The sequence below is a fragment of the Drosophila gunungcola genome, assembly GCF_025200985.1.
Source record: "Drosophila gunungcola strain Sukarami chromosome 3L unlocalized genomic scaffold, Dgunungcola_SK_2 000003F, whole genome shotgun sequence".
Classification (NCBI taxonomy): domain Eukaryota; kingdom Metazoa; phylum Arthropoda; class Insecta; order Diptera; family Drosophilidae; genus Drosophila; species Drosophila gunungcola.
Window position 1 is genome coordinate 1,493,833 of NW_026453179.1, and position 26,694 is coordinate 1,520,526.

Genomic DNA, 26,694 nt, shown 5'->3' on the forward strand with positions numbered 1-26,694 from the left:
CCATGCTGCTATTCTACAAGATGGCATAACTATATCGCAGTTAAGTAAGCTGAGACCCAATTATTTACCACTATCCAAAACTTTGATTAGCTAACGATAACACCCCCGAATATGATTTATTTCACCCGAATTTCTGTTAATTAAAACTCCTCACTTCGCTGCGGGGAGTGAGCATATTGATTTTCGCTGTTTCGATTGATGGGTGCTACTGTCGATGATTTTATGGTCGCGGGTATGGTTATGGATATGAGGCGAGATAAGCTGATAAACGATCCCATACACGACCCCTTATAAATAGGAGTGGATAGTGCGGCCGCCTCGTAAACGGATCGCAAATGTCGGCCAAGAAGCGTGAGCCGCCGCCTCAGGATTCGCTTGCCATTCCCCCAAAGGCCACCTTCCTCCGTTTGGGCCACAAGAATCACTCGCAATGGACTGCTTTGGGATCCGCCTCCTTCGTCCTCATCTCGGGCGGAATGAGCTTGGCCTGGGGAGCAGGCTTCGCAGTTCACTCCGCCCATCGGGATCAGCTCCTGCTCACAGTGCACATGCAAATCGCCTGGTACGCAACTGCCATATTGGGAGCCCTTTTTGCCGCTTTTTACACCCACCGACTGCCACAGCAACCCATCTACGTGAGTAGTTAGAAAATAGTCAGTGCTTAAAAGTTGATGAGGGCAAGTGCTTCAAAATAAGTGTAATTATATTATGTAATAAGCCAATCAAAATAGTGTATAAAAAAGTGCACATACAAATTACAAAGTACTTAAACTGCTCATTAAAAAAATTATTATAGGGGAGAGGTCATAAAATAAAAAATGTAAAATATCTAAAACAAGTACAAAAAATATAAAAACCATTTAAAATTGTATAAATCTTTTTAAATCTCAGTACATGTAACTTCCAATTAGTCACACAGGGGTAGTCAAAAGTATTTTTACTAATTAAATTAAACTCTGCTTATAAATTGTGTAAATACTTTTAACCACCCCTGTATAAGGGAAAATTAAAAAGAATATATGGTTATTTAAAGATCAGTTGGCCACTAACCTTGAGTTTATTACAAAAAGTTGAAGAAGTAAGTTTTTCGAACAAATCTTTAAATGTCTTAAAGTTCTGTTAAAGTTATTACTTGAGGAGATAAAAAATAAAATAGTTGATAAAAGTGTATAAAATGGTTACATACACAACATTTGGAGTGCTGAATCTGAAGGATTTTGTCGATTTAGATTTGTGCATCCGTGATTTTAGTAAATATAATGTATAAACGAAATAATCTACAAAGTTAAATGTAGTGTCATAATCTGATTCTATTGCAGATACTTGGCTCGTGCTTGGTGATCACATCCGGAATATTATTCCTGGCTTGTCCGGAGAGTCCTGGAGCCATTATAGCCGCCCGATATCTGGATGGGTTGGCCAATGGGCTGGTTTTCGTGCCTGCCCTGAGTACAGTGGGTGAGATTGCGGTGAGCGAGATCCGAGGTCTTCTGGCATCCACGGTGGAACAACTCAGCTCGAGCACTGGCATCCTGATGCAGCTGATCTACACGGCCGTTTGGCAGGCGGACTGGAACGTGATCATTGTTGCGGACCAGGTGCATGGGGTTCTCTCCATTATCTACGGAGTGATAGCCTTGGCACTAGCCCTAACCCTCTGTGTGGAGTCACCGGTGCACCTGCTAATGCGGTCCAACGAACAAAGGGCGGTGTCTGCTTTGAGACACCTGCAACGACCCTATATGGTGACTAGTGAAACACTCCTGAGACTGGACGAACACAAACTGTATGTGGCTGAGAATCGGGAGTTGTGTGTGTGGTTGAGTCTACAGAAGGGACTTCCACCGCTACTTAAGCTCCTGGTCCTTCGATTGTTGGGAGTCCTGTGCCTGAACTACATCATCTGCTGTGCTCTGTACGAAACGGCCAGCCAGTTGGTGAGCTGCTTTCCTGCCTGGCCCTATGTGGTTTTCGGAGTGCTGCGGTGGTGCGGCTGCTTTTTTGTGGTGCTGCCGATGGACACCACTGGTCGCAAGAAACCCACTCTCTTCGGCACCTTTTCCACCGGAGCCTTTGCCATTGCGTTTGCCAACTTGTTTGGCAGAACGCCTCACATGATCACCGCACTGGTGATGCTCTTCAGTTTGCAATTCTTCGCGGGATTGGGACAGTGTGCCTCGGCAGTTTACCTCACGGAAGCATTTCCCCTGGGAATAAAACCACACTTGGTGGCTGTGGTTTACATACTAGAGTTAGTAACACGACTGCTTCTGTGCAGCTTTCCACCTTCAATAGCTGGAATTACGGCGTACTTTCATGTACTCGGCTCACTTTCCATGGTTTTCTTCCTTCTGGGAATCTTTTGTCTGCCGGAGACTAGACTTATAACTTTGGCAGAGGCACAGCTTAAATTTTCCAAGTGGTTCAACAAAGATTTTTAAGTTTATAGAAGGGGGGTAATCAAAATATGTTTAAAACAACAAGTTTATTGAGTGATTATTGAGTGAAGATTATTGAGTGAATACTTTGCCATTTCCAACTGGTGGTAAATTCGTGTCAAATAAGGGGTAATCCCCTTATTGTATGGATTGACAACCGTATCGATCGCAAAAGATAAGGCAAAGCCAATGTAGTTCTTAGTCGAGGCTGGAAAATACCCAGGGATATATTTTACTTCATTTTAAATATAAATTCATTTTAAATTTAAGAATAACTATATTAAAGCCATCCGATACATTCGAAATATTGAAAATACAGTACACTTCTTTAGCTAAATAAATAATCGGTAGCATATGTCTGTTACTCTCCTTCTAAAGTGATTCATTGATAGTGAACAAAAACTGGCCATAAACAACCTAATGGTTGCTATAAACAATATCAGCAACGGTGGCGCAAACTATTTAAACATCAGCTAGTTTGGTTAGTTTAATATTTACCACCGTCAGCGAAGGCTAGCCCAATGAAGATATTATGAGTCGAATGAACCACAACAAGCCAAACTGGAATGACAGCCACAGTTCCAAGAAGGGACACAAATTAAAGCCCAACGCATGGGATTCAGGTGGGTAATTTTCGGCACAATAATGCAGAGCTAATCTTATCTAGCCTGGTCGAAACGAGGAAAATTTCTGGAACATTTCATCAACTGCTTGGGAAATCACTCTGACAAGGAACCTCCATTTTAACAGCTCGAAAACTCAAATAGCAAATGGAATTATGTTGCCTTGCTACTTGTCGGAATTATTGGAACTGTTTTTGACTTCTTCATCAGAAACAAGAAAGCTAGGAAACAAATCCTGGTAGGCAAATAAACAGGACAATGTAATTATCCTTAACTTAAACCATAAATTCCTCTTTCCAGCAACTTTGTTCCATTCTGGTGACGATTGGAAACTTGTTAATGGCCTGCTTTAAAAACACCGGTCGTGCTAATTTGTACAGAGGACGTAACCGAAAACACAACAATAATAAATAAATTGCTAAGCAAATAAAATCTAGAAATTTACCTTTGCTTTTCTTTGAGAGAGTTCTTGATAAAACCTAGAAATTAACCTATGCTTTTCTTTAAGAGAGTTTTTGATAAAATCTAGAAATTTACCTATGCTTTTCTTTGAGAGAGTTCTTGATAAATTTAGGGATTTAAGGGCGCTTTAAAAAAGTACTCAAATGAATCGTACTTTACTAAAATATTTTCAATAATCAATCATAAATGATTTATTAATAATGTGAATCATAAGGGCTGTACTAATAATACTACCATTCACATAATTCCAAGAATTAAACGGAAATCGATTATCTGCCTATTTTTTGATTCAGTTTTGATATTGAACTTCGCAAAGCTCCTTAAAATTTTGCATACTAAAAGAAGATTATGATATTTTCTTTATTTACCATTACAGTTTGGGAGTTGTGTAGGGGTTGATTATAAAAGAACTAACAAAAATTGCCCTAATAATCGTTTATATGGCGATTTCCTTAAATGGGTGATTCAGATTTTATTGTGGACTTTGGTGAGATGATATGACTGTTCATGCACAAAAAGTCGGGGAAAAACCATATTCCGGCCCACTTATTTCGTTGAGTTTCCTACACCTGACACATCCAAATCTAAATAGTCATCATCTGAAGAGGCTTGTATATACCACATACTGTTAATATTGTTAACAAACATTGCGATAAAAGTCCTTATCGTTATCAAGCGTTTCCCAACAATTGCTCTAATCAACGTAGGCAACGCCCCCGATTATCAGTTGTGCCAGACCCGATCTCGTTAGACATAAAAATCACTGGCCATCGACGTTTTGGCCAGTTTCGAATCGACCTCAAACGGAGCAGGTTGCCTCCGTGTGGAGAGAAATAAATCGCGATCGACCATGCAGAACGACAAGTTTGCACCACCGCCGATGGGCTTTGTTTCGGCACCACCACAGCCAGGATATCCCCAGTCAGGATATCCTCAGCCGGATTACACACCAGCAGACACCTACGGAGGTCCTCCGCCACCACCACCTGAGCCGAATCTGAACCATCCCACCAGGGTGGATCGCCCACGCGAAGGATGTTTCAAGCGCAACCAAAAGAACAAGCCCCAATCGAATGCCGTGGGCTCAGGTTAGTTTAATTTCGGAATCCACAAATTCATAAATCCATAAACTTCACCAGCCGAAGGCTTGGCCATGACGATAATCTTATCTGGTCTTCACAGAGTGCTGACTGTTCTTGGTAACAAAGTAGATTATCAACAGTGACGTAATATATTGGAAATAGATTCTACATAAAGTGGAGTCTTACTCAGACGATTTTTTTTAGATTATGTTTTTTGATTTTTGGTTTCAAATTTTTAAAAGAAACTTTATACTTTTGCTAGGGGCTTTATATGAACTTATAAATGTAAAAAGAAGTAAGTGCCTTTTTATTTCGATGTTCATATATGAACGTATGAACGTAGAGCAGTTAAAAAATAAAAAAAACCCACTCATTTATATTTTAGATTAAATTTAAAAAATAATAATTAAAAAGTAATTAAAAAAATATTGTTTTCTTAAGTTTTTTTATATGAAATGCCAATAAAGCAGTTAACAATAAAAACATCTCAGTTCTAGTGTACTTGAACTCCTCAATTTTAGACGTGTTTATGCACATTAATCAAACAGTTAAGCAAAAAAGGACGTTATATATTATACTTTAAAAAAATTATCAAAAGACCAAGCACAATTGCATAAAAACAATTTCGTGTGCAATTTTTAGGAAAGTTTGTTTTCTTAATATACACTTTTTTTAATCCCGTTCCCATGTTAATTAAAGTACTAAATCAAACCCTATTTTCTCCGCTTTCAGCTGGTATCATCTTCATCTCGGGAGGTATGAACATAGCGTGGGCTGTTGGCTTCCGAGGACCCATCGCCTACTATTCCACCAAGCACAACTACATAGCCTGGTTCATTGCGGCCATTATTGGAGCGCTGATAAGCTGCGCTCTGGCCAACAAGGTGGCCAAGAAGTTTGTCCTGGTAAGCGAATGATAACTTTAGTTAAATGAATACCTTGAATGACACTGGCATTTGTCTGCCCCCAGCTATTTGCCTCCGTCCTGGTCGCCGTGGGTGGATTGATCATTGCCTGCAGCCACAATAATGGACCTGCCACCGTTGCCGCTTGCTATTTGGATGGCCTGGCCAACGGTCTGATTTTTGCTCCTTTTGTGGCCCTGGCTGGAGAGATCGCTGTGCCCTATATGCGGGGTAAGGTCAGCGCCAGCTTGGAGCAGCTGTGCTTTGGCACCGGCATCCTGCTGCAGATCGTGTACGTCAGCTCCTGGACCTATTCCACGTACACATCGTACAAGGATTTCACCGCCGAGAACATGAAGGGAGTGCTGAGCGCCATATACGGATTTATGGCCCTGATTTTGGGCTGGTTCATGACCATTGAGTCGCCGGTGCTGATGCTGGTCAATAACGACGAGCAGGGCGCCATTGACGCACTGCGTCGACTGCAGAAACCCTCCGTGCTGAGCGAGGAAACCTACGATCAGCTGGCGGAGCACAAGCGCTACTTGGCCCAAAACAAGGACATGTCGTTGGGTCAGTCCATTTCCCAGGCCCTGCCCACCTTCATCCGGCTCGCCTATCTGCGAGTCCTGAATGCGATGAGCCTGTCCAGCCATGTGATCATCGCCTTGGCCCTGTCCATCTACGCGTCGTATGGACTTGCAAGTGCGCAGGGTTGGTACATAGGATTCGCCCTCTGCCGCTGGCTGGGCACTTTCATCCCCTCCTGCTTTATGGAGTCCCTGGGCCGCAAGAATCCCACTGTGTTTGGCCTGCTCCTCTGCTGTGGAATGTCCTTTGCCCTGGGCTCACAGTACGATTTGTACACCCTGCTGAGCAATGTGACCATCCTGCTGATGGTGTTCCAGTTCTTCGCGGGAATGGCCTCCACGGCCACCTCAGCCTACCTCTCGGAGGCCTATCCCCTGGGCGTCAAGCAGCACTTCATCGCCTTCACCTTCGTCACCGAGATGTTCGTCTTCCTCATCATCAGCGTGTGCGACTTCAACCTAATGCAGGGATACAACTACTTCTATGTCATGGGCGGCATGTACCTGACTGGCTTCTTGCTGGGCATCATGACACTGCCCGAAACTAAAATGCTGACCTTGCGAGGCGCCCAGCAGCGGTTCAGCAGTTTCGTCAACCTGCGTTTCAATTAATCAAAGACTCTTCCACTTATACCAAATTAAATTGTACAAACGAAACTTAACACATTTACAGTGCTCAATAGAGTCTTAAATTTCATCACAAAACGAATTCTTTTTTAATGGACAATACTTGTTGTGGGGGAAGTCCCAACGGGAAAACACTCTTGTATTAAGGAAGGGAGATCTATATGAAATACCATATAAGTCCAGACATATATTGTAGTTATTTACGAATGTGTCGTTACATTTGTAAGGAAAAACTCTGGTGATCCTTTTGCTTTTATATATATCGTTTTAAGGAAAAATAAGTGGAAAATTCTGTTCATAGTTACTTTTCACATTAAATGAAAAGCACTTACAGTTTTCAAACTTTTAGGGCCTTTTAGACCCACTTTAAGTGACTTTTTTATTGTGTTCTGTGAAAGCGATCTATTCAAAACTTCTGTACTGCAGTCTTCAGCTATTTTAAGAATTAGTTAACTATACTAGTTGCTTTCCATTTTTTTCCAGTTAAGTAATAATGAATTATTGCAGTCATAAATAAAGGCATTATCTGAATACTACCTACCATGAGATAATAAAACAAGAAAGGAAGAAAACTTCGGAAACCCGAAGTTCATATACCCTAGCAGTTATTGCCATGGGAGCTTTAATGTTTTTATGTTTTTGATGAAATTATAGACTTATAATAATTTTTTCATTTTTTTTCCGAATGTTCCTATGCTATAGTCGTCCGATCTGGCTCGTTCCGACTTATGTACTACCTGCAATAGAAAGACAACTTTTGGGAAAGTTTCATGAAGATATTTTTAAAGATGAGAGACTAGTTTGCGTGGAAACGGACGGACATACGGACATGGCTAGAACGACTCTCCTGACATGATGCTGATCAAAAATATATATATTCTTTATAGGGTCGGAAATGTCTCCTTCACTGCGCTGCAAGCTTCTGACTGAAATTATAATACCCTCTGCAAGGGTATAAAAAACTACCAAAAACCTTCAGTCTTAATTCCATAACTTTTCTTACAAATATCCGATTTCAAAATGGCATATCTTTATAGTATTGGGGCTTCAGTCTCTAAATTTGTAATTTCGGGTCGATTTTTTGTCATTTTTATGATGTAACCCCTTTCTAAATATCCGAAAAAATCGTCTTTGCAGAAAAGTGACCAAAAACCTGCAGTTCTAAATCCATAACATTAATTTCACGCATCCGATTTCAATTTTGTATATCTTCAATGCCTTGTTGCTTAATCCTCTAAAAATTTGCATTTAAATTTTGTTTTGCAAGTTTGGGTTGGTATTTTTACGACATAGCTCCTTAATTAAATTCCGAAAAAAAATCAATTTAAAAAATGTACTAAACACCCTCAGTTTTAATTCCATAACTTTTCTTACAAATATCCGATTTCAAAATGGCATATCATTAATGTATTGGGGCTTCAGTCTCTAAAACTCTGCATTTAAAAATTTGTTTGTAATTTCTGGTCGATTTTTTGTCATTTTTATGATGTAACCCCTTTCTAATTATCCGAAAAAATCGTCTTTGCAGAAATTGCCCAAAAACCTGCAGTTCTAAATCTATAACTTTTATTTCACGCATCCGATTTCAAAGTTGTATATCTTCAAAGTCTTGTGGCTTTATCGTCTAAAAATTTGCATATAAATTCTGTTTTGAAAGTTTGGGTTGATATATTAACGACATTAAATTCCGAAAAAAAATCATTTTAATAAAGGTACCAAAAACCTCCAGTTTTAATTCCATAACTTTTCTTGCAAACATCCGATTTCAAAATGGCATATCTTTATAGTATTGGGGCTTCAGTCTCTAAAACTCTGCGTTTAAAAATTGGTTTGTAATTTGGGGTCGATTTTTTGTCATTTTTATAATCCGAAAAAATCGTCTTTGCAGAAAAGTGACCAAAAACCTGCAGTTCGAAATCCATAACATATTATTTCACGCATCCGATTTCAAAGTTGTATATCTTCAAAGTCTTGTTGCTTAATCCTCTAAAAATTTGCATTTAAATTTTTTTTTGAAAGTTTGGGTTGGTATTTTTACGACATAACTCCTTAATTAAATTCCGAAAAAAAATCATTTTAAAAAAGGTACCACATACCCTCAGTTTTAATTCCATAACTTTTCTTACAAAAATCCGATTTCAAAATGGCATATCATTAATGTATTGGGGCTTCAGTCTCTAAAACTCTGCGTTTAAAAATTTGTTTGTAATTTCGGGTCGATTTTTTGTCATTTTTATGATGTAACCCCTTTCTAAATATACGAAAAAATCGTCTTTGCAGAAAAGTGCCCAAAAACCTGCAGTTCTAAATCCATAACTTTTATTTCACGCATCCGATTTCAAAGTTGTATATCTTCAAAGTCTTGTGGCTTAGTCCTCTAAAAATTAGCATATAAATTCTGTTTTGAAAGTTTGGGTTGAAATTTTAACAACATTAAATTCCGAAAAAAAATCATTTTAATAAAGGTACTAAAAACCTACAGTTTTAATTCCATAACTTTTCTTGCAAACATCCGATTTCAAAATGGCATATCTTTAATGTATTGGTGCTTCATACTCTAAAACTCTGCGTTTAAAAATTGGTTTGGGATTTCGGGTCGATTTTTTGTCATTTTTATGATGTAACCTCTTTCTAAATATCCGACAAAATCGTCTTTGCAGAAAAGTGACCAAAAACTTGCAGTTCCAAATCCATAACATTTATTTCACGCATCCGATTTCAAAGTTGTATATCTTCAAAGTCTTGTGGCTTTATCGTCTAAAAATTTGCATATAAAGTCTGTTTTGAAAGTTTGGGTTGATATATTAACGACATTAAATTCCGAAAAAAAATCATTTTAATAAAGGTACCAAAAACCTACAGTTTTAATTCCATAACTTTTCTTGCAAACATCCGATTTCAAAATGGCATATCTTTAATGTATTTTTGCTTCATACTCTAAAACTCTGCGTTTAAAAATTGGTTTGGGATTTCGGGTCGATTTTTGTCATTTTTATGATGTAACCCCTTTTTAAATATCCGAAAAGATCGTCTTTGCAGAAAAGTGACAAAAAACCTGCAGTTCTAAATCCATAACTTTTATTTCACGCATCCGATTTCAAAGTTGTATATCTTCAAAGTCTTGTGGCTTAGTCCTCTAAAAATTAGCATATAAATTCTGTTTTGAAAGTTTGGGTTGAAATTTTAACAACATTAAATTCCGAAAAAAAATCATTTTAATAAAGGTACTAAAAACCTACAGTTTTAATTCCATAACTTTTCTTGCAAACATCCGATTTCAAAATGGCATATCTTTAATGTATTGGTGCTTCATACTCTAAAACTCTGCGTTTAAAAATTGGTTTGGGATTTCGGGTCGATTTTTTGTCATTTTTATGATGTAACCTCTTTCTAAATATCCAACAAAATCGTCTTTGCAGAAAAGTGACCAAAAACTTGCAGTTCTAAATCCATAACATTTATTTCACGCATCCGATTTCAAAGTTGTATATCTTCAAAGTCTTGTGGCTTTATCGTCTAAAAATTTGCATTTAAATTCTGTTTTGAAAGTTTGGGTTGACATATTTACGACATAACTCCTTAATTAAATGCCCATAGGAACAATCGGAAAAATAAATGAAAAAAATATAACTTTGCTGTTTAAAAATTTTTTTTTTTATTTCTTCGACATATAGTAATGGTTCAATTTTTCAGAATTACGGTTTAAATTTCATCAAAATCGGACGACTAAAATTAAAGCTCCCCTGGGAACAATAAAAACTATTAAAAAAAAAACTTTTTGAAATTTAACTTTTTTTATTTTGTAATTTTTTTTAGAAATTCTTTATGAATAATTAATAATTTTACAGTTCAGAATTACGCTTTTAATTTATTAAAATCGGAAAATGATATCATATAGCTACCATACGAACTATCAAATAAGCTTCAAATAGCTTCAATGTAAACATACACGCAAGTCAATCATAATTTTAATGTTTTATTATTATTATTATTTAATTTTTGCAATAGCTGCAAGGGTATATGAACTTTGGCTTGCCGAAGTTTGCTTCCTTTCTTGTTATTTTAGATTCCTATCAGTTAATAATGAAATTCCCATTAAAAAATGTCAAATTAAATTATCCATTATATTATTTTTTTCATGTTTAATATAAATTTTTAAATTATGATCGCACCACACAGCCAATTACACATTTCGGTTTTAGTTTTTTTTTCCAAAACATTATCATTAAATAAGCAATAAACAATTTCATACTAAATTTTGTAAGCCGATTTTTTTCATTAAGAAATAGTAATTGAAAGCAACAACAATATAATTTGGTGGTCTTAAATCGTGTTAAAATATTTTTTGGAAATATAAAAACAATTGTTTTTAGATTTGTCCTTAAGATTATAAAAAACAATATTTAACTGATTAAATAAAAACATTTTTGATGAATTATAAATTAGAAATAAGTCCAAGGTACTTAAAAGCATACATTATCCGAAGTAATCCAATTTATTGCGGCATAAAAGTGATATAATCCGTGGGAGGCCCCTTTTGGGGGTTTTTACAGTTCGTAAAAATGTTTCGATTAGATTCTTTGCTATTATCGCTCGCCATTAGCAGCTTATCAATAACGTGTTGCCTTGGCCCCACTCAATAATCATTTCAGTCCCATGCCAAATGGTTAAAATAATACGCTCGGTCTTTCCGTCAATCAGTACCGAATTACCCACTCGCAGGGACGGTTGCTCCCTAAAAAAAGAAAAATCGAACGAAATGAAGAACGAAGCACAACCAGAAACGTACCCAGCCGCCACTGGCTTTGCAACTGCACCGTCGCAGCCAGGATATCCCCAGCCAGGATATCAGCAGCCAGGATATCCCCAGCCAGGATATCAGCAGCCAGGATATCCCCAGCCAGGATATCCGCAGCCAGGATATCCCCAGCCAGGATATCCGCAGCCAGGATATCCCCAGCCAGGATATCCTCAGCCTGGATATCCGCAGCCTGGGTATTCCTGGAATCCAGCTCAACCACAGGCTGGATTTTCGGCCTATCCGACACCTCCACCACAGTACTACGGTGCACCACCAAACTACGGAGCACCGCCACCACACCCACCGCCACATCCCCCCCAGCACACCACCTCGGTGGTGGTGAACAGTGGCTGGTACAGTCGCAACCAAAAGAACAAACCACAATCAAACGCCGTTGGCGCAGGTGAGTCACAGATCAAAGTGCGGGGAAATATATAGAAGTCAATCTGGAGTCAAAGCCAACTTATATATACATATATTAGCTATAATGATCATGTAAATGACTTGCCTTTTGCAGCAAGTCTCATCTTTATCTCTGGAGGAATGAACATTGCGTGGAGCATGGGCTTTCATGGATGGCTCTTCTATAGCACAAGCAATCACAATTTTATAGCCTGGTTTATTGGTGGCATCATTGGAGCGTTACTGAGTTGTTTTCTAACCAACATGGTGGCCAAAAAGCATGTGCTGGTAAGTAAAAAATATACACAACAATTAACTAAGGCACTAAATCGATCCCCTTTTCACAGATTTTCAGTTCAGTTATGGTGATGATTGGTGGTATAGTGACAGCCTGCGCGAGAAGCAATGGCAGTATCGCTTTAGTGGGTTCCTATATGGATGGCATAGCCAATGGACTGCTATTTGCTCCATTTATGGCCCTGACTGGCGAGGTTTCCGTGTCCTATATGCGGGGTCTGACGGCGGCCAGCATTGAGCAGATGTGCTTCGGCCTGGGCATCTTCCTGCAGATCATCTACACTACATCCTGGAATGCTTCGACCCCCCACCCATCGATCTACGCCTTTACGGCTGAGAACATGAAGGGGCTGCTGAGCTCTATCTACGGTCTGATGGCCTTGATAATTGGCTCACTGCTGTGCATCGAATCGCCGGTGATAATGCTGGCCAAGAAAAATGATGAGCAGGGGGCCATCGATGCCCTGCGGCGACTGCAGAGGCCCTACACTCTGACCAACGAGACATTTGAGCAACTGGCCGAGCACAAGAAGTACTTGGCCCAGAACAAGGATCTTTCGATGTGGCAGACCATCGGACAGGCCATTCCCACCTTCGTGCGACTGGCCTTCCTCAGGGGCCTGAATGCCATGAGCATCTGCAAGCTGGTATACTACACCCTCGTGTACACTGTCGCCATTCAGTATGACAATGGCTATGTGGGCTGGCTCATTGGGTTCGGCGTCTGTCGCTGGATGGGCAACTTCATAGCCACCTTCTGCATGGAGTCAGTCGGTCGCAAGAAGCTCACTCTCCTCGGCCTGATTGTTTGCAGTGTGATGGCCTTCGTGATTGGAGGGCAGTACAACTTGTACTATACAACGGGCAACTCCATAATGTTGCTGGTCTTCGAACTCTTTGCGGGAATCGCCTTCACAGCCACATCGCCGTACCTTTCGGAGGCATATCCCCTGGGAGTAAAGCAGCCCTTCATCGCCTTCACCTTCATCGCCGAGATGCTCGTCTTCATAGTGCTGACCCTGGTCACCTGGAGTGGTCTTGTTGGTGCCACATACTTCTTTGCGATGGGAGGAATGTACATGTTCGGCTTTTTCTTCAGCTTTCTCTGCCTGCCAGAGACCAGAAGGACGACTTTGAGAGAAGCCCAGGACAAGTTCAGTAGATTTATCAACTTGGGTTTCTAGTCTGAAAATCCTTTTCGTTTTACCCATGAGTCACTAGAGATAATAAATAAATATTTATAGCTGCTACACAAGCACTCCAGGCGTTGTATTTCCCAATCGTATTTCGAATGTTGATAACATTTATCGACTGTCAACAAAACGATCGCCATTAAGGTGTTGGACAAAGGGAACTGGTAAATTATTGAAAGAGCATCTAACAAAAACATAAAGATGGTGAGAGTAGTGGTAAATGTTTGGGGGTGAAGGTTGGCCAACGCAGTTTTACCTGCCAGGGTGCACAAACAAATCCAGCCAAACACATGCCCGACTCTCAGACATATGCAAACAAGTCGTGATAGGGAAAATCGGACTCTAAGAGATAGCGAAAACCGAAAGTTCTAAGCACCCACTTATCAATCAATACCAGCCGATAAGATTAGTTCCCTGCCGATAGATAACCCACTGCGACCTGTTCAACACGCTCACCTACAAGAGCCGAAAAACGCGGACGCGTAGTTTCTTCCGTTAGCTCGACCACAAAAGGTCCCATGCCCACCGATCGACCTTCTCCAGACGATGGCTTTCACGCCGTACCCATTCACAGTGGCCCGGAGCAGCACATCCACATCCACGGCAACACGGATCACCAGCGGGAGCTGATCCTTCAGAACTCGCAGACAAGTCCGTGCTGCAACAGGGACCAGCCACAAGCAAATGCAGTGGGAGCTGGTAAGAGCTCTGGAAAATTACCAGAATAAAATACCCAGAGAAAAACCAAATCAAACAAATAGATTGTACTTTCTAATTAGAAAATCATTAACGCACTATTGATCTGAATACTCCTCAAATGGTCAGACGTTAGTTCTTATTACATTAGGTGATATTAACTTTTATATTGATAAATAGTTTTTTTTTTGGAAGCAATAAATCATTTTGTTCATTATCATTCATTGAAGGAGGTGAAACGCGTCATATCATTTTGGATATGTGGAACTCCCACTCAATAATGAATCACTCCATGTGTCAGTAATATTAATTTGTTAGAATTTCATTTTATTGAGCGGACATCCGCTAATAAATATCAGTAAAATTGTAGCTTTAATCAGCTCATTATATTCTACATGGTCGCTAGAATTTTGGGACTATAATGTGAGCCAAATCGATGTCATTCTCAGATTTTAAAGTCCTGGAACTGAAATATTTCATAAAAAAAACTATAATTTGGGCAGTATGTAGTATGATAAAGTGTTTTCCTTAAAAATACGTAGAATTGAATTGTAAAGACTTCCCACTTAACTATTAATATAAATGAATACACCAAATAATAATTAAATAATTTATAAAATAATATTTTCTCTAAAACAAACTAAAAATTATGCAGCCGCTTAAAATGTCATTCAATGTCAACGAAAATCTTATCTTTTACGAAGGCTTTGAAACCTTTTTATTTTTATTTAATTGATAGCGACGAATGTGTACGTACTGCAATTAAAATTTGGTAAATGTATATAATATATTATATTTTTCTTGCAGCTGCTCTGATATTTGTGACTGGTGGAATTCACATTGCTTGGAGCATTGGCTTCAACAGTTTGTTTGCCGAACTGGAAGTCAGTAAACATGTGAGGATTTGCTGGTTTATAGCTGCCATTTTTGGAGCCCTGTTTGGTGGACTATTCAGTAAGGTGTTCCCTTATAAAGTACTGATGGTGAGAATAAAAGTTAATTAATAACACTGAGAAATATCCTCTTAAGTGGCCATATATAATATTAAGCGATCCACTGATTAATTTAAATATATAACTATATTTTATAACTTCAGGAATTCTGTTCCTTCCTCACTCTCACTGGCGGAATAGTGATGGCGGTGAACAGAATGGATCTCGATGCCCTGTTGGCGGGCAGATATTTGAATGGTTTCGCCAATGGTCTGGCCATTGCGCCCACTTTGGCCATGGCCGGCGAAATCTCGGTTTTCTACAAGAGGGGCACCATCACGTCGGCGATAGAGCAGTGGGCCACGACGATTGGAATCTTTGTGCAGATTGTTTGCATTACAAGGTGGGACATGCAGGATGACTTCACGGAGGAGCAGTTTACGGGAGTGGTGAGTGCCGTTTTGGGCACCATAGCCCTGCTGCTGGCCTTCCTGCTCTCGGTTGAATCTCCGGTTGATCTGCTGGAGCAGGGCGACGAACAAGGCGCCATCGAGGCGCTGAGCCGGCTGCAGAGACCCCGGGCTGTGACGGCTGAGACCTACGATCAGGTGAGCGACCATCGCACCTACCTGGGCCACCACAGTTCCATCGGCTGGCGGAAGGCCATGCCCGCCCTCATTCGACTCTCCGTACTGAGGGCCCTCTATGCGACCAGCTTCAGCGTGGTGGTGGTCTGCACCTTGGCCTGGACGAGTGCGGCTGTGTACGGCGACAGTTTGGGACCCCTTGTGCTGTTCGGATTCCTGCGACTCACGGGCACCTTCTCGAGCGCCTTTGCCCTGGACTCACTGGGCCGGAAGATCCCGCTGCTCCTGGGACTAGGTATTGCCGGTGGCCTGTCCTTCGGCCTGGCCAGCAGATTTGCTGGCACTGGGCTGCTGGTATTCCCGGACTACCGAATGGCCCTGTGGCTGCTCATCATCTACCAACTGTTCGCCGGCATTGCCTTTGCCCCCAGCTCGGCGTTTCTCTCGGAGGCCTTTCCCCGCCGATTCAAGCGGCAGTGCATCGCCATTGCCTACATAGTGGAGATGATCGTCCAGCTGTCCGTGTGCCAAGTGGAGTTCGGCTATGACATCAGCATTGTGGCAGTCTATTTCTTCGCCCTTGGCGGCCTTCTACTGGCCGGATTCCTCTTCAGCGTGTGGTATATGCCGGAAACGAAGGACACCACGCTCCTGCAAGCGCAGTTCAAGTTCCAGGAATTTGTGATACCCCCAGCCTGAAAGTAGGCACCTCGAAAACAAGACTAGCCAACCCCTAGATCCGTAGATATAGCTAGAAAATAAACCTGAAATCCATTTGGGAAACCCTGCGTGTTTGCCGTTGTCTTATCGGTAGCAAATTGACTCTGCAGACTTGCTTGTATTTTCTGCACTCCCTTTTTTTGTACCGATCATTATGAAGAGCTAATGGTTATAAGACTTAGGGGAACACCGCCGTATAATATGGTTTGATAAGGCCAGTGCGTTAAAAGGTTCATTTCCAAACGGCAATTAAGTCGGTTCCCATACATCTTTGATTAGATTGGGGCCTCATAAATGTTTGGTGGACTTTATATAGCTCACTTGCAAGTATTTTAAAATTGAAACTAGTTCCATTTTAATTTAAAAATCATTTTAAAATTTAATAACAATTTAATTAAAGACAACAATTTGAAAAATGTAATTAAAAATTTCTTTTAATTTCTATGGCATGTATTAAGTGTTATATCTTTATAATATATAATTATATTTATGATTTGTAAGTGAACTTCATAAATAAATATCGTAGAATTTATTTGTTTGTTAGCTATTCTATGAATGTTTATAAGATTATATTCTGTATGGATAGTATTTACGTTAAATGTTATTTTACTAATTTTCTTTTATTTTCAACATGACTTTTCTACCCATAAACCAGCTCATTATCAGAACTATTGTTCGCATCACTAGCAATTTAACTTTCACTCGTAACAGTCAATAAACTTTACGGTGTATTGTGTCCACTCTGTGTCGTAAAGCGATTCGCCCGCCTTGTGTTCATATGTGATTTTGTACCCTATATATATATTCAAATTTAATTAATTTATTTATATCCACCAATCAGGCTGATAAGAGGGTTGGCAAAAAGTGTTCAGCCCGCGCTTATCTTATCGGCCGTGCTGGCCATTTCGAGGCGCTCGCTCAATAACCGCTCGATGCCCTACCGTTTATCAAACGGCGTCTGAACAGTCGGTTAACTTGATTCGCCGCGTTCACGAGTTGGCCGTCCGACAAGTGCGAAATTTATAGTTGAATATCTGTGACACAAACTGCAAAAATAATGACAAGCTCGAGTAGACAAACAAGGCAGCGGTTCCAGTGAAAAGTGCCAAGCAAAACAATCAACAAATCAACTGCACAAATAACTGAAAACGGAAACGTCGCTTTAAGCTTCTAATTGCGTTACGCAGTGTCTAAGTGATTGAAGTCAAAATATGCCGATGTTGCCAACGATCGAGGAAGAGGCCAAGTTGTCTTGGCTCCGACTCATGTGGAAGTATCGCCAGCAATTTCAGTCCATGGCCTCGGGTAATGACCAAAGCAAACTGGTCGAAGATCCATAGATTTAACCCTGTTCTTATGTCCCATAGCATCGATTGTGTTCGTGGGCTGTGGAATGCGTTTGGCCTGGTCAATTTTCGATACCCCCGCCGGCAAGTTCCTCAATAATAACAACACCCACAACCTGATGATGAGCTGGTTCATTGGAGCTGCACTAGGCGCCCTTTTGGCGGCCCTCTTTGTGCAGCGTGTCACCAAAAATGTGGCCTATGTAAGTGCTTTATTTATTACCTTACTCCCCCGCAAAACTCCAACTGGATTGGCCCTTTTTCATGCCACCAATAATTGATTCTGCAGCCATTAGCACTTAACCATTAGGGGCTTATCAATCCAATAAACTGATAAGGCGATCGCGTTCAACCTGCATTGGCCATTAAGTGGCGATAAACACTGGGCGGTAAGCGAGGGCTGATCGATCGATTGTCGGAATTTACCAAGTGCAAAATGTGCTACACAAAAAAGTAATTATTGGATATTGGTAGATATTAGTTAAAGTTTTAAAGGTTATATTCAAAATATGAATATAAATAAAACAATTTACAACTATTTTACACTCGATTGAAAGTAATCAAAATAACTAAGTTGACAATAGTAAGTACTTATTACAAATTATTGTAATTAAATGTCAAAATATAAAATTGGAAATCAAATGTGTGGCTTTAAATGATATTTTTTATATAAGGCTCATTTATTTAAAAACTATAATTTTGTTTTAGAAAAATCAACAGGGCTTATAAAATCAGTAAGTTTACACATTTCTATCTATCTTCTTTCACACAAATTAACGGGATTTTTATTTAGCATACTTAGCTTATATTTTAATGGGCATATGTGTGTTATGATTTAATAATTTTCTGTTAAATTTTGTATTTCCTTTACAGACCTCCAGTGGCTTCCTGATGATCATGGCTGGCATTCTGAATATAGCCCTTCCGCAGCACTTTCTTGCCGCCTGCTACAGCAGCGTGAGTGTGGGAGCGGCCTATGGATTGACCCAGATTCAGGCTCTGGTCACGGGCTCCGAGGTGGCCCACAAGTCCATTCGGGGGATGCTGCTCAGTTGTGAGAAGGTCTTCCTTTGGCTGGGAGTCTGTGTGCAGGTGTTCTACACCCGAGTGTGGCACAACTTGAGACCGCTGGACTCGCAGGGCTATGAAATGCACATTGACCAGCTGCATGGCATAGCGATGGCTGGCCTGGGACTGGGGGCAGTGATCCTGGCACTGGCCCATCGTCTGGAATCTCCGCTGCTGCTGTTGCACCAGGAACGAGACATGGCGCTGGGAGACACCCTAAAGGCTCTGCATGGACAGTCTACCACGGAGTTGGTGCGTCTAAGGGAGGACTGCAGGCAATTGCACAGTGCCCGAGATTGGGAGCGGTTTGTGGAGGAGCCGGAAGAGGCCATTGCTGGCTGGAAAATATGGGCCAGACGCTTCCTGCCCTTCTTGAAGGTCCTGCTACTGCGGTGCTTTGCTACTTTGGCCGTGTCCTTGAGCTACAACCGTGCATTCGTGGTGGTCAGTTGGCATGGCCTGGAATGCGATATGAACTGCATGTATTGGCTGGCATTCGCGGGTCTCGGGGGCAGTATTCTGGGGGCCTTCGTTGTGGATCGGCAGGGTCGAAGGAAACTCTGTTCCTTGTCCCTCTTTCTTGCAGGAATTGTGATTGTAATGGTTGGTGGCGTATTCGAACATCTGGAGTCGGTGAAGAGAACATTCTACGACATAAATCTCCTAGCCATTGCGCTGCTAATGCTGCTTTTCGAGGTGATAGTGGCCGGGGGCGTGGCATTGCCCGCCCTAATCTACACAGCGGAGGCTTTCAGCATAGCCCACAAGGCCAGGTGTTTGGCTGGGATTTTGGTCCTGGAACAATTGCTACACTTAGGCCTGCTTGTGGCCACCTTCGAGCACTGCATCACCGTTTCGGTGTTCTTCTTCACGATCGGTGGCCTCAGCTTTATAGTCGGCTTAATGGTGTTTATGCTTATGCCAGAAACCAGGCAACTGACACTCTACGAGTGCCTGTTTAAGTTCAAGAAAGTTCCTTAAGGCGTCGCCGTTTCTCTAAGTGCCTAGTATCGGTTATCTGTACCTATCTGTTATCTATTTTTACGTTCTCTTCTATATATTCCACTCGCGGGAGTGATTGTTCGTGTGCATATCATTATCTATCATATACTTTTCCTTAACCATTTCATTTTGCCTCATAAAATAAGTGATTATCTATATTTAATGCCAGGAACGTAATGTGTGAATACAAAGTCCAGCTAAAGATTCAATAATCGTGAATTATTTAAGTTATCTAAGAATCTATTCAATAATGCACCGTCTTTACTATGTTAAGTAACACGTTTAAAACACATTAATTGCACTCAAAAGTGAGCGCAAAGATAACGAATTTCTGTATTATTCGTAAAAGCTTCCCCTGCATTTAAAATATACTTAAAAATGTAAGCAACAATTTGAGTTTGAATACTTCGGGGTACATGAACAGGTATGTTTCTTATTTTTTTCAAATTTTTATAATAATTTTGGTAAGACACTTCCATTCCGATGACATTACCAGTAATATTTAAGTTTTCATTGAAAGTATTAGTAATAATAATTCATTTTTGTTGATTAAAATCATTTTTCATTTCGATATAATAAAAATCAAAGACACACTTTGAGTACAAATAAAAATAAACCACAATAACTATATTATATATAAACCCAAAACGATAAAAAATAAGGTATCATCTATATAATTTCAAATCAAAAGCAAGATTAAATGGGGCCTAGAAAAAAATGTCGAAACTTTTGTACGAATAAATACATGTCATGTATTAAACAAGCCTACAAGCCTAAAACAAAAAAGCTTTAATTGCACTTTACCATGGCCTAAATATGGTTCAATGACAAGCTAAGGCTTTTACTGTCCCCAATCTGTTTTGGAAAGCTTTTCCACCATAATTTTGGCAAAACTGTTACCACTATGGGCTTTCCAGAGCTTTTCCTGGAAGACAGTCCAAAAATAACCACGCCGTGGCCTATGTAAACAAAGTGTTTTTTACGACTATGCTACCCTTGCCGGCTAGTGAAAGCTCGGCGGCTCATTCATAAAGGCTCCCACAACTCCGCTTACCCTTCCACGCATCCTGGCACTTTTCCTGACTTTAATGCGGATTTTAGAGCGGGCAAATAGACCAGAGAAGAGGGCAAAATCAGGTTGATTAATATGGCGTGTGATGAATATGCATTGGCCACCAAAACGACGAAAGGGAAAAGCGAGCCAGCTCCCCAGCTGGCCATCTAATGATGTGGAAAATTCGCTTGGCTCTTTTTTGCCATACCAGATACTTTTACTACTTATTGATATGCAATTTTTGTGTTCCACATTCCGCTTAGCCAGACAAAAGCACTTTGGGCTGCCATTGCCCAGAAGTGGTTGCTTCGCCATTCTGTTTTCCGTAATATGTTTGGAGATGCTCCTTGTTTGATCATATGAATGTGTGTGTATGTGGCTAGGATGCTGCGGTTGCTTTGTTGCAACTCAATTGTATGTGGCCGCAATTAGCAATTCTGGCCAACACTTGCCGGCCATTCAATAGCATGCGGTCAACGGCCAAACGACCAAACTCGAGGTTCTGCTCCAATTGAATCCAATTTAATGTTATTTAATTTTTAATTGAGTTAATTACTGGTAGCACAAGTGTTTTGTTTATGCCGCAGCAACAGCAACCAAAAAAGTATGGGGAAATAACAAACAAAAATACACATAGAAAAATGTAGAGATTTAAATTTCTCCTTGTCTTTTTCAGGGATACAAATTTTTCTGTATAAATTCATTTCCAACAGTTGATATGAATATCCCAAATTTTGACAAAAACAATTTTGTATACATTTACATTTTTGAATATTATGTAATTTAACAAATTATTTTGTTTTGACTTTTGTTTACAAACAATATAATTGGTAAGTGCAATTTGACTTCCGATGCATTTGATTTTATTTGAAGTTTTTGTTTTTGTGATAACAGCTTGATGGTAAAATTCCCTATGGGTTCTGTTGCCGAAAAACTCTGTAAAACTCTATAAGTCTAGGAATATGATGGGTGTTTTGCCAAATAATTTTTCTCTTTTATTCTTATTTACTGCCAGCAATTGAAAAAACAAAACCGACTCTATTGCAAATAATCAAAAGTGTCGTGCTGACTTCCGATTTAATTTATATTTTTCCGATGTGCTAAAAATGTTCCATTACTCGCTGGGTTGGCGAAATTGGCTGGGGTTTCAGTTGCCGAAAAACCATTTAAGCTTTAAGTCTCGACCAATTAGCAGGTGGAATGTGGAGTATAAGCCATCGTAATATTTTGTGGTGTGCTAAATAAAACATCTCAAAAAGCTCCCTGCTTTTGGCCGCTTAACTGGTCATTTGAGCCACCCAAACAGTTTCCATTCGAAATAACTCCCTTTATACCTTAAAGTTTGGAAACTGTAGCACACATTTCAGAGCAAACGGAATAAACTAAGGCTGCCAGAGGGAAACACTCAACGCAGAGTACTGCAAACAAACAAAAAGTCATGGAAAAATGGTTGCACAAGCTGCAAGGCAAAGAAAAACAGTGCTTATATGTTCACCAGTAAGACGACTCATACGAACTCCCTTTGGAGCGGATCTAATGCGTTGCTTTTGCCCTTGTTTCAATTAACTGAAATTGAAAACGACAATTGTAGACATTAACAGGAATGGGATTCCCCGCTGAGCAACAGGAGCAACAATCGCAATGCAAATCGCTTTGGTGCAGCGGAGAAAACTCAACGACGGCCAGAAGTCAAGGAAAGGCATCTCCCCATTTTCGCATTTCCACATTTTCACTTTCCCGCAAGCCAAATGAAAACAGGCTGCTTGCCGGCGTCGTAAATGAAAAAAGCAAACAAACGTAAAATTTTATTTGTGCGCAATTTTCTATAAATTTTCATCGATTGCCATTGGGATATTGGCGACATTTGCGTTTGGCATTTTGCTGCGTCCTTTACTCACTGTATATATATATATATATATATATATATGTATATATATACATATATATATATATATGTTTGGGATTCTGGAAGCTGCCAAGGCTGCCATAACTTCGACTGCACTTGGAATTATGTTTTGCTGCCGCCGCTGCCACCTCAAACGAAATTGAAAAGTGCATATATATATATATATGTATTACAGGTTTCCAATCAACAGCTTATGAAGTTTCCATAATGGCAAATAAATTATGCTCTTTCTGCTCTCCGCAGGAAAGAGAAACGGAAGCCCGGTAAGCAGCCATTGCTGGCATCAAATTAATGTCTCAGCATGCCGCAAAATGGCCGACGTGGCGAAATTTATGACGCCGAAAGACAACTCTAAAGTGGCCAAGTGGCCAAATGGCCAAGTGTTTCGCCCACCCACTCCGCTGCGGTGTGACAATAAAACGGAGTCAAATGGCCATAAAAACGGGGGCTGGCACCGAAGCACCCAAATCCGAAACCACAAAGATTCGGGCCATTCATACATGCATATAAAAGCGAAATAATAAATAAGACCGTAAGAAAGGGTTGCGATCATAAACAGACAAAGTGTGAGCCGTTCAATAAGCCAGCTCCAATCAATTGGTCACAGGCAAAAGGAAAAAAAAACTAAAAGCTGCTGTTCGGAAATCGAGTGATCCTGGTGTTGAAAAATTTCAAAACTAGACGAAATTAATTGGAAATTAAAACGAGCAACTGACACGGTCGTTTGTTTCTGTGTATGTGGCCTGTCAGAAAGTAAATTGACACGTTTTCGTTTCATTTGTTGCTGGCCTGGAGTTCTGGCCTTTGAGTTCCGCGTTGGCAGTTGCCGAAAATAAACGCCGCCCTGCTAAACTTTTCCCTAACAAGCCTATAAAGTTTTCCTCGCCTTTCCGGCGCAAAACTTTGCCTTAAATTGCCAGCCAGTCCGTCGGGCTTGAAAAAGCCTGAAAAAGTTGATAAAAAATTAAAGTCAGTCCTTGCAGATTCCAGATTGACTGATGCCGCACAAAGCGCATAAAATTTAATTAGCTCACATAAATCCCGCTTCGAGGTCTGGCTGTGTTTCGGAATCCAACGAGGATTCGGCTTTTGGGACTCTGCACAGGGCACGAAAATCACTCGAGTTGACATTTTTAATGCAAACGGCGGGGTAGTTGGGGAACATGGTTGGGCAGATGAAGTCTCTGGTTTTCCTCTTCGTTTTTCCTGGCCTTTCCTGGGCTTTCATGACTTATGCAAGTTTTGACGACAGGTGCACACGCGTCTGCAACTCTGATGTTTGTGAGTGTGTGCGACTTCGTGTTAAATCAACTGTCGCTTACTCTCGGCAAAGTTTGTCCTGCAAGGACATCCAGAAGCAGGAGCAGAGCCAGTGGAATTCAAGTTATGATAGCTGCATGGGTTTCAACAATTTACTTAACAGCTAACTGCGCCGAAAGTGTCACAGAAGAAAATAAATCGGGGAAGCGTGAGAAAGTGCAGTAAACGGAGGCAATTCTTCTCCCAAAAATAGTTGAAGTAGGAAAATGAAATATGTATATATTGCACGTTGCATTTCAAAATGTTATTGCACAAATATGTCAACTGTAAGGGCTTTTTTAATAATTCACTCTAAAGACCGGACATGGCAAAAAGCGAATTCAATATAACCCAATTGAGAGCCAATGCGTTCGGGGTCTGAAAAAATATCTGCACATAATTGGAATGCGGCTTTAAGCTGAAGTTTTATTCGGATCAGTGGCAACAGTAAAAAATGCAATACAATATATGGCGGCGTCAACGATTTTTTCACAATTTAATGTTGAGTTTTAAGCTTGGCGACCGACTGTTTTGTTTTCGCTGTGCGTCTGCGACTGTTGCTAATTAAATTCTGTTTTTTTCCAGATTATTATCCCCGCAACCAATGGAGCATTGGCGTTTCGGTCTTTTGTTGTTTGTTGGAGACTGTCATTTATGCCACGCAATTAACGCCATTAAAAATCAGTGAGCGCTAATTAAGTGCGGCATATATTCATGCATTTTGCATGAGTGACTTGTGCATTATTCATGGCTGATTTTTCATAATTTTTGTTTACCAGTTGTGCTTGCGGTGGAATGGAATCGATTCAATCGGCCCCTTTGAGCGCCTTTAGAAATGATTCCGTCTGCCACGGATTGGGGCGGGAGAACACGAAACAAGTCACTTCCGTTTTGTTCGGCAAAGTTCCGTTGCCAAGCCCCCTGCCACGCCCCTATTTCCACGCCGCGAATCCAGGTTGAGGAAGTCCTGATAATGTCTGCCACCCGACCATTGACAACCGCTGCAAAATGCAACCTGCAACCTGCCTCAAAACAGTTACCCGTACTGGTACACCGGAAACAAATTTGAAAAAAAATATATTTAAGAAAAAATTAATCAATATATGTAAGCGTTTTTTCTTCTTTTTGTCGTAAAGATACAAATTGCTTAGTCTTACAAACTTTAGTGTTTTAGATCTAAATATAAAATATATATATATCTTCCAAATAATTATTCATTTATTGTTAAAGTTAAATAAATATTTTTTTTTATTTTAGACAAGGTATTCTTAAAAAATTAAACTTTTTGGTATGAAAAAAAGTAATATTAAAATATAAAAGTTAAGTTTTTGAAGGAATTTTAACTCCATATGTAGGGGTGCCAAATAAACCACTAAACGTTACTCAAAAGGTGTCTAAAAGTATTGTAAGTATTTGTATTTTGATTTCATGTGATTCATTCTGAAAGGCGACGTTCTTTTTTCATTACAAACTTTTCGAACAATTTTTAAGTCGTTTCATAGTTCTAGTGATTTTTGTGGTACCCTAATGGTATGTTTTCTTTTGAAATATATGTTTCGTTCTTAAATATTTTCAGACTTAGAGTCTGACAGACAATCAAATTCATTTTCCTTTAACCAAAACATTCGTAGGTTTTTAATAAAGTAGACCAAGAATTCAACTTATTCTCGCTATATCCTTTTATTAGTGTACACAAATCGTTTCAGTGTTGCGGCAACAGCTCCGTGTCTTCTCACCATTATTTGACTTAACTGACAGCGGAAACGTCGCTTCCAGTGGGGTTTTTCACCCCCTGCGCTTTTCCATTTGCCTTCGTGGCCCTGCTCGGTTTATTTCTATGCTGTTTACAAAATAAGCGAAAGCTGTGCCAATAAGCCTCAGTGTCGCCTGCACTTAATTTATTTGCCACAAAAGGTTGAAGAAACTTTTACGCAAGTGCAACTTTGCCCTACGTCCTTTCCCGCATTTGCAACCTCCGCCCTTCGCACTTTTTTTGCCCCATTTCCAAGTTTTTTTTTTTGGTTGCTTGTTTTCAACGCAGACATATATGTTCTGGCTTACACGAGAACGGACTGTGGGGTGAACCGATGTCAGCGCGGAAGTGCCAGGAGTTCTCGGCAGGATCAGACAGATTTTTACGCGTTATAGCTGCAAAATGAAAGCATTTGCATATCAACAGTTCCATCGGAGCGGCACTTGAAAAACATCAATGATTTTCGAATCGTCCCCACCTGTTGTGAATTTTTGCCATTTTTGACAACCTCTGGATGCCGTGTTTGCCCAACCATTTTGGGGAAGGAAATGTAATCAAATGAAATGTGTCACCAGCAACCACACTCACTTTCAGGCTCAAGTGCAGAATATCGCTCAAAGGGACTGGCAAAACGCCAGGTCTAATTTTGCATAGAAATCACCAGCAACAAATAATCAAATGCAAATATGTATTCAGGAATCAATTTTAGTGCAATCAGTGAGGGGAAAGCGGTGTATTTTTGGGTTAGCCAAATACATTGGTGTGGTTTCCCAAGTAAAGTTTTATATTTTCTTTGAAGTCAGCACCATTTACAGGCTCTGAAACAATTTGAAAAGTATTCTAGCACTTTCAAACAAATTTCAATTTTCAATTGATGTACTGTGATATTTTTAAAAAAATTGTTAATTTTT

At 40.1% G+C, this 26,694-nt stretch overlaps 4 protein-coding genes and 1 long non-coding RNA gene across 7 annotated transcripts; all 5 read left to right on the forward strand.

The window, feature by feature from the left end:
- The first annotated feature begins 361 nt into the window (after window positions 1-361).
- LOC128258354 (uncharacterized) lies at window positions 362-13,485 on the forward strand. The gene is made up of 8 exons (XM_052989939.1): window positions 362-635; window positions 1,320-2,432; window positions 4,380-4,611; window positions 5,338-5,510; window positions 5,576-6,701; window positions 11,380-11,931; window positions 12,046-12,218; window positions 12,278-13,485. The coding sequence occupies exons 1-8, from the start codon at window positions 477-479 to the stop codon at window positions 13,409-13,411; spliced, it is 4,662 nt and encodes a 1,553-aa protein (XP_052845899.1). The 5' UTR covers window positions 362-476; the 3' UTR covers window positions 13,412-13,485.
- On the forward strand, window positions 2,841-3,505 carry LOC128258479 (uncharacterized). 3 transcript variants are annotated; one of them, XR_008267963.1, is made up of 3 exons: window positions 2,850-3,061; window positions 3,106-3,299; window positions 3,362-3,505. It is a non-coding gene; the product is annotated as an uncharacterized LOC128258479 (long non-coding RNA). The 3 variants fall into 3 exon arrangements; XR_008267964.1 differs by having other exon boundaries at window positions 2,861-3,061; window positions 3,189-3,299; XR_008267962.1 differs by having other exon boundaries at window positions 2,841-3,299.
- Window positions 4,294-6,909, forward strand: LOC128258478 (solute carrier family 2, facilitated glucose transporter member 7). The gene is made up of 3 exons (XM_052990109.1): window positions 4,294-4,611; window positions 5,338-5,510; window positions 5,576-6,909. The coding sequence occupies exons 1-3, from the start codon at window positions 4,374-4,376 to the stop codon at window positions 6,710-6,712; spliced, it is 1,548 nt and encodes a 515-aa protein (XP_052846069.1). The 5' UTR covers window positions 4,294-4,373; the 3' UTR covers window positions 6,713-6,909.
- Window positions 13,486-13,704: 219 nt separating the features above from the next.
- On the forward strand, window positions 13,705-16,418 carry LOC128258648 (uncharacterized). The gene is made up of 3 exons (XM_052990367.1): window positions 13,705-14,119; window positions 14,924-15,099; window positions 15,213-16,418. Exons 1-3 carry the CDS (start codon window positions 13,939-13,941, stop codon window positions 16,332-16,334), a joined length of 1,479 nt encoding a protein of 492 aa, XP_052846327.1. The 5' UTR covers window positions 13,705-13,938; the 3' UTR covers window positions 16,335-16,418.
- Window positions 16,419-17,319: 901 nt separating this feature from the next.
- LOC128258643 (uncharacterized) lies at window positions 17,320-20,136 on the forward strand. Its single transcript, XM_052990361.1, has 3 exons — window positions 17,320-17,660; window positions 17,723-17,904; window positions 18,575-20,136. The coding sequence occupies exons 1-3, from the start codon at window positions 17,567-17,569 to the stop codon at window positions 19,748-19,750; spliced, it is 1,452 nt and encodes a 483-aa protein (XP_052846321.1). The 5' UTR covers window positions 17,320-17,566; the 3' UTR covers window positions 19,751-20,136.
- The last annotated feature ends 6,558 nt before the right edge of the window (window positions 20,137-26,694 follow it).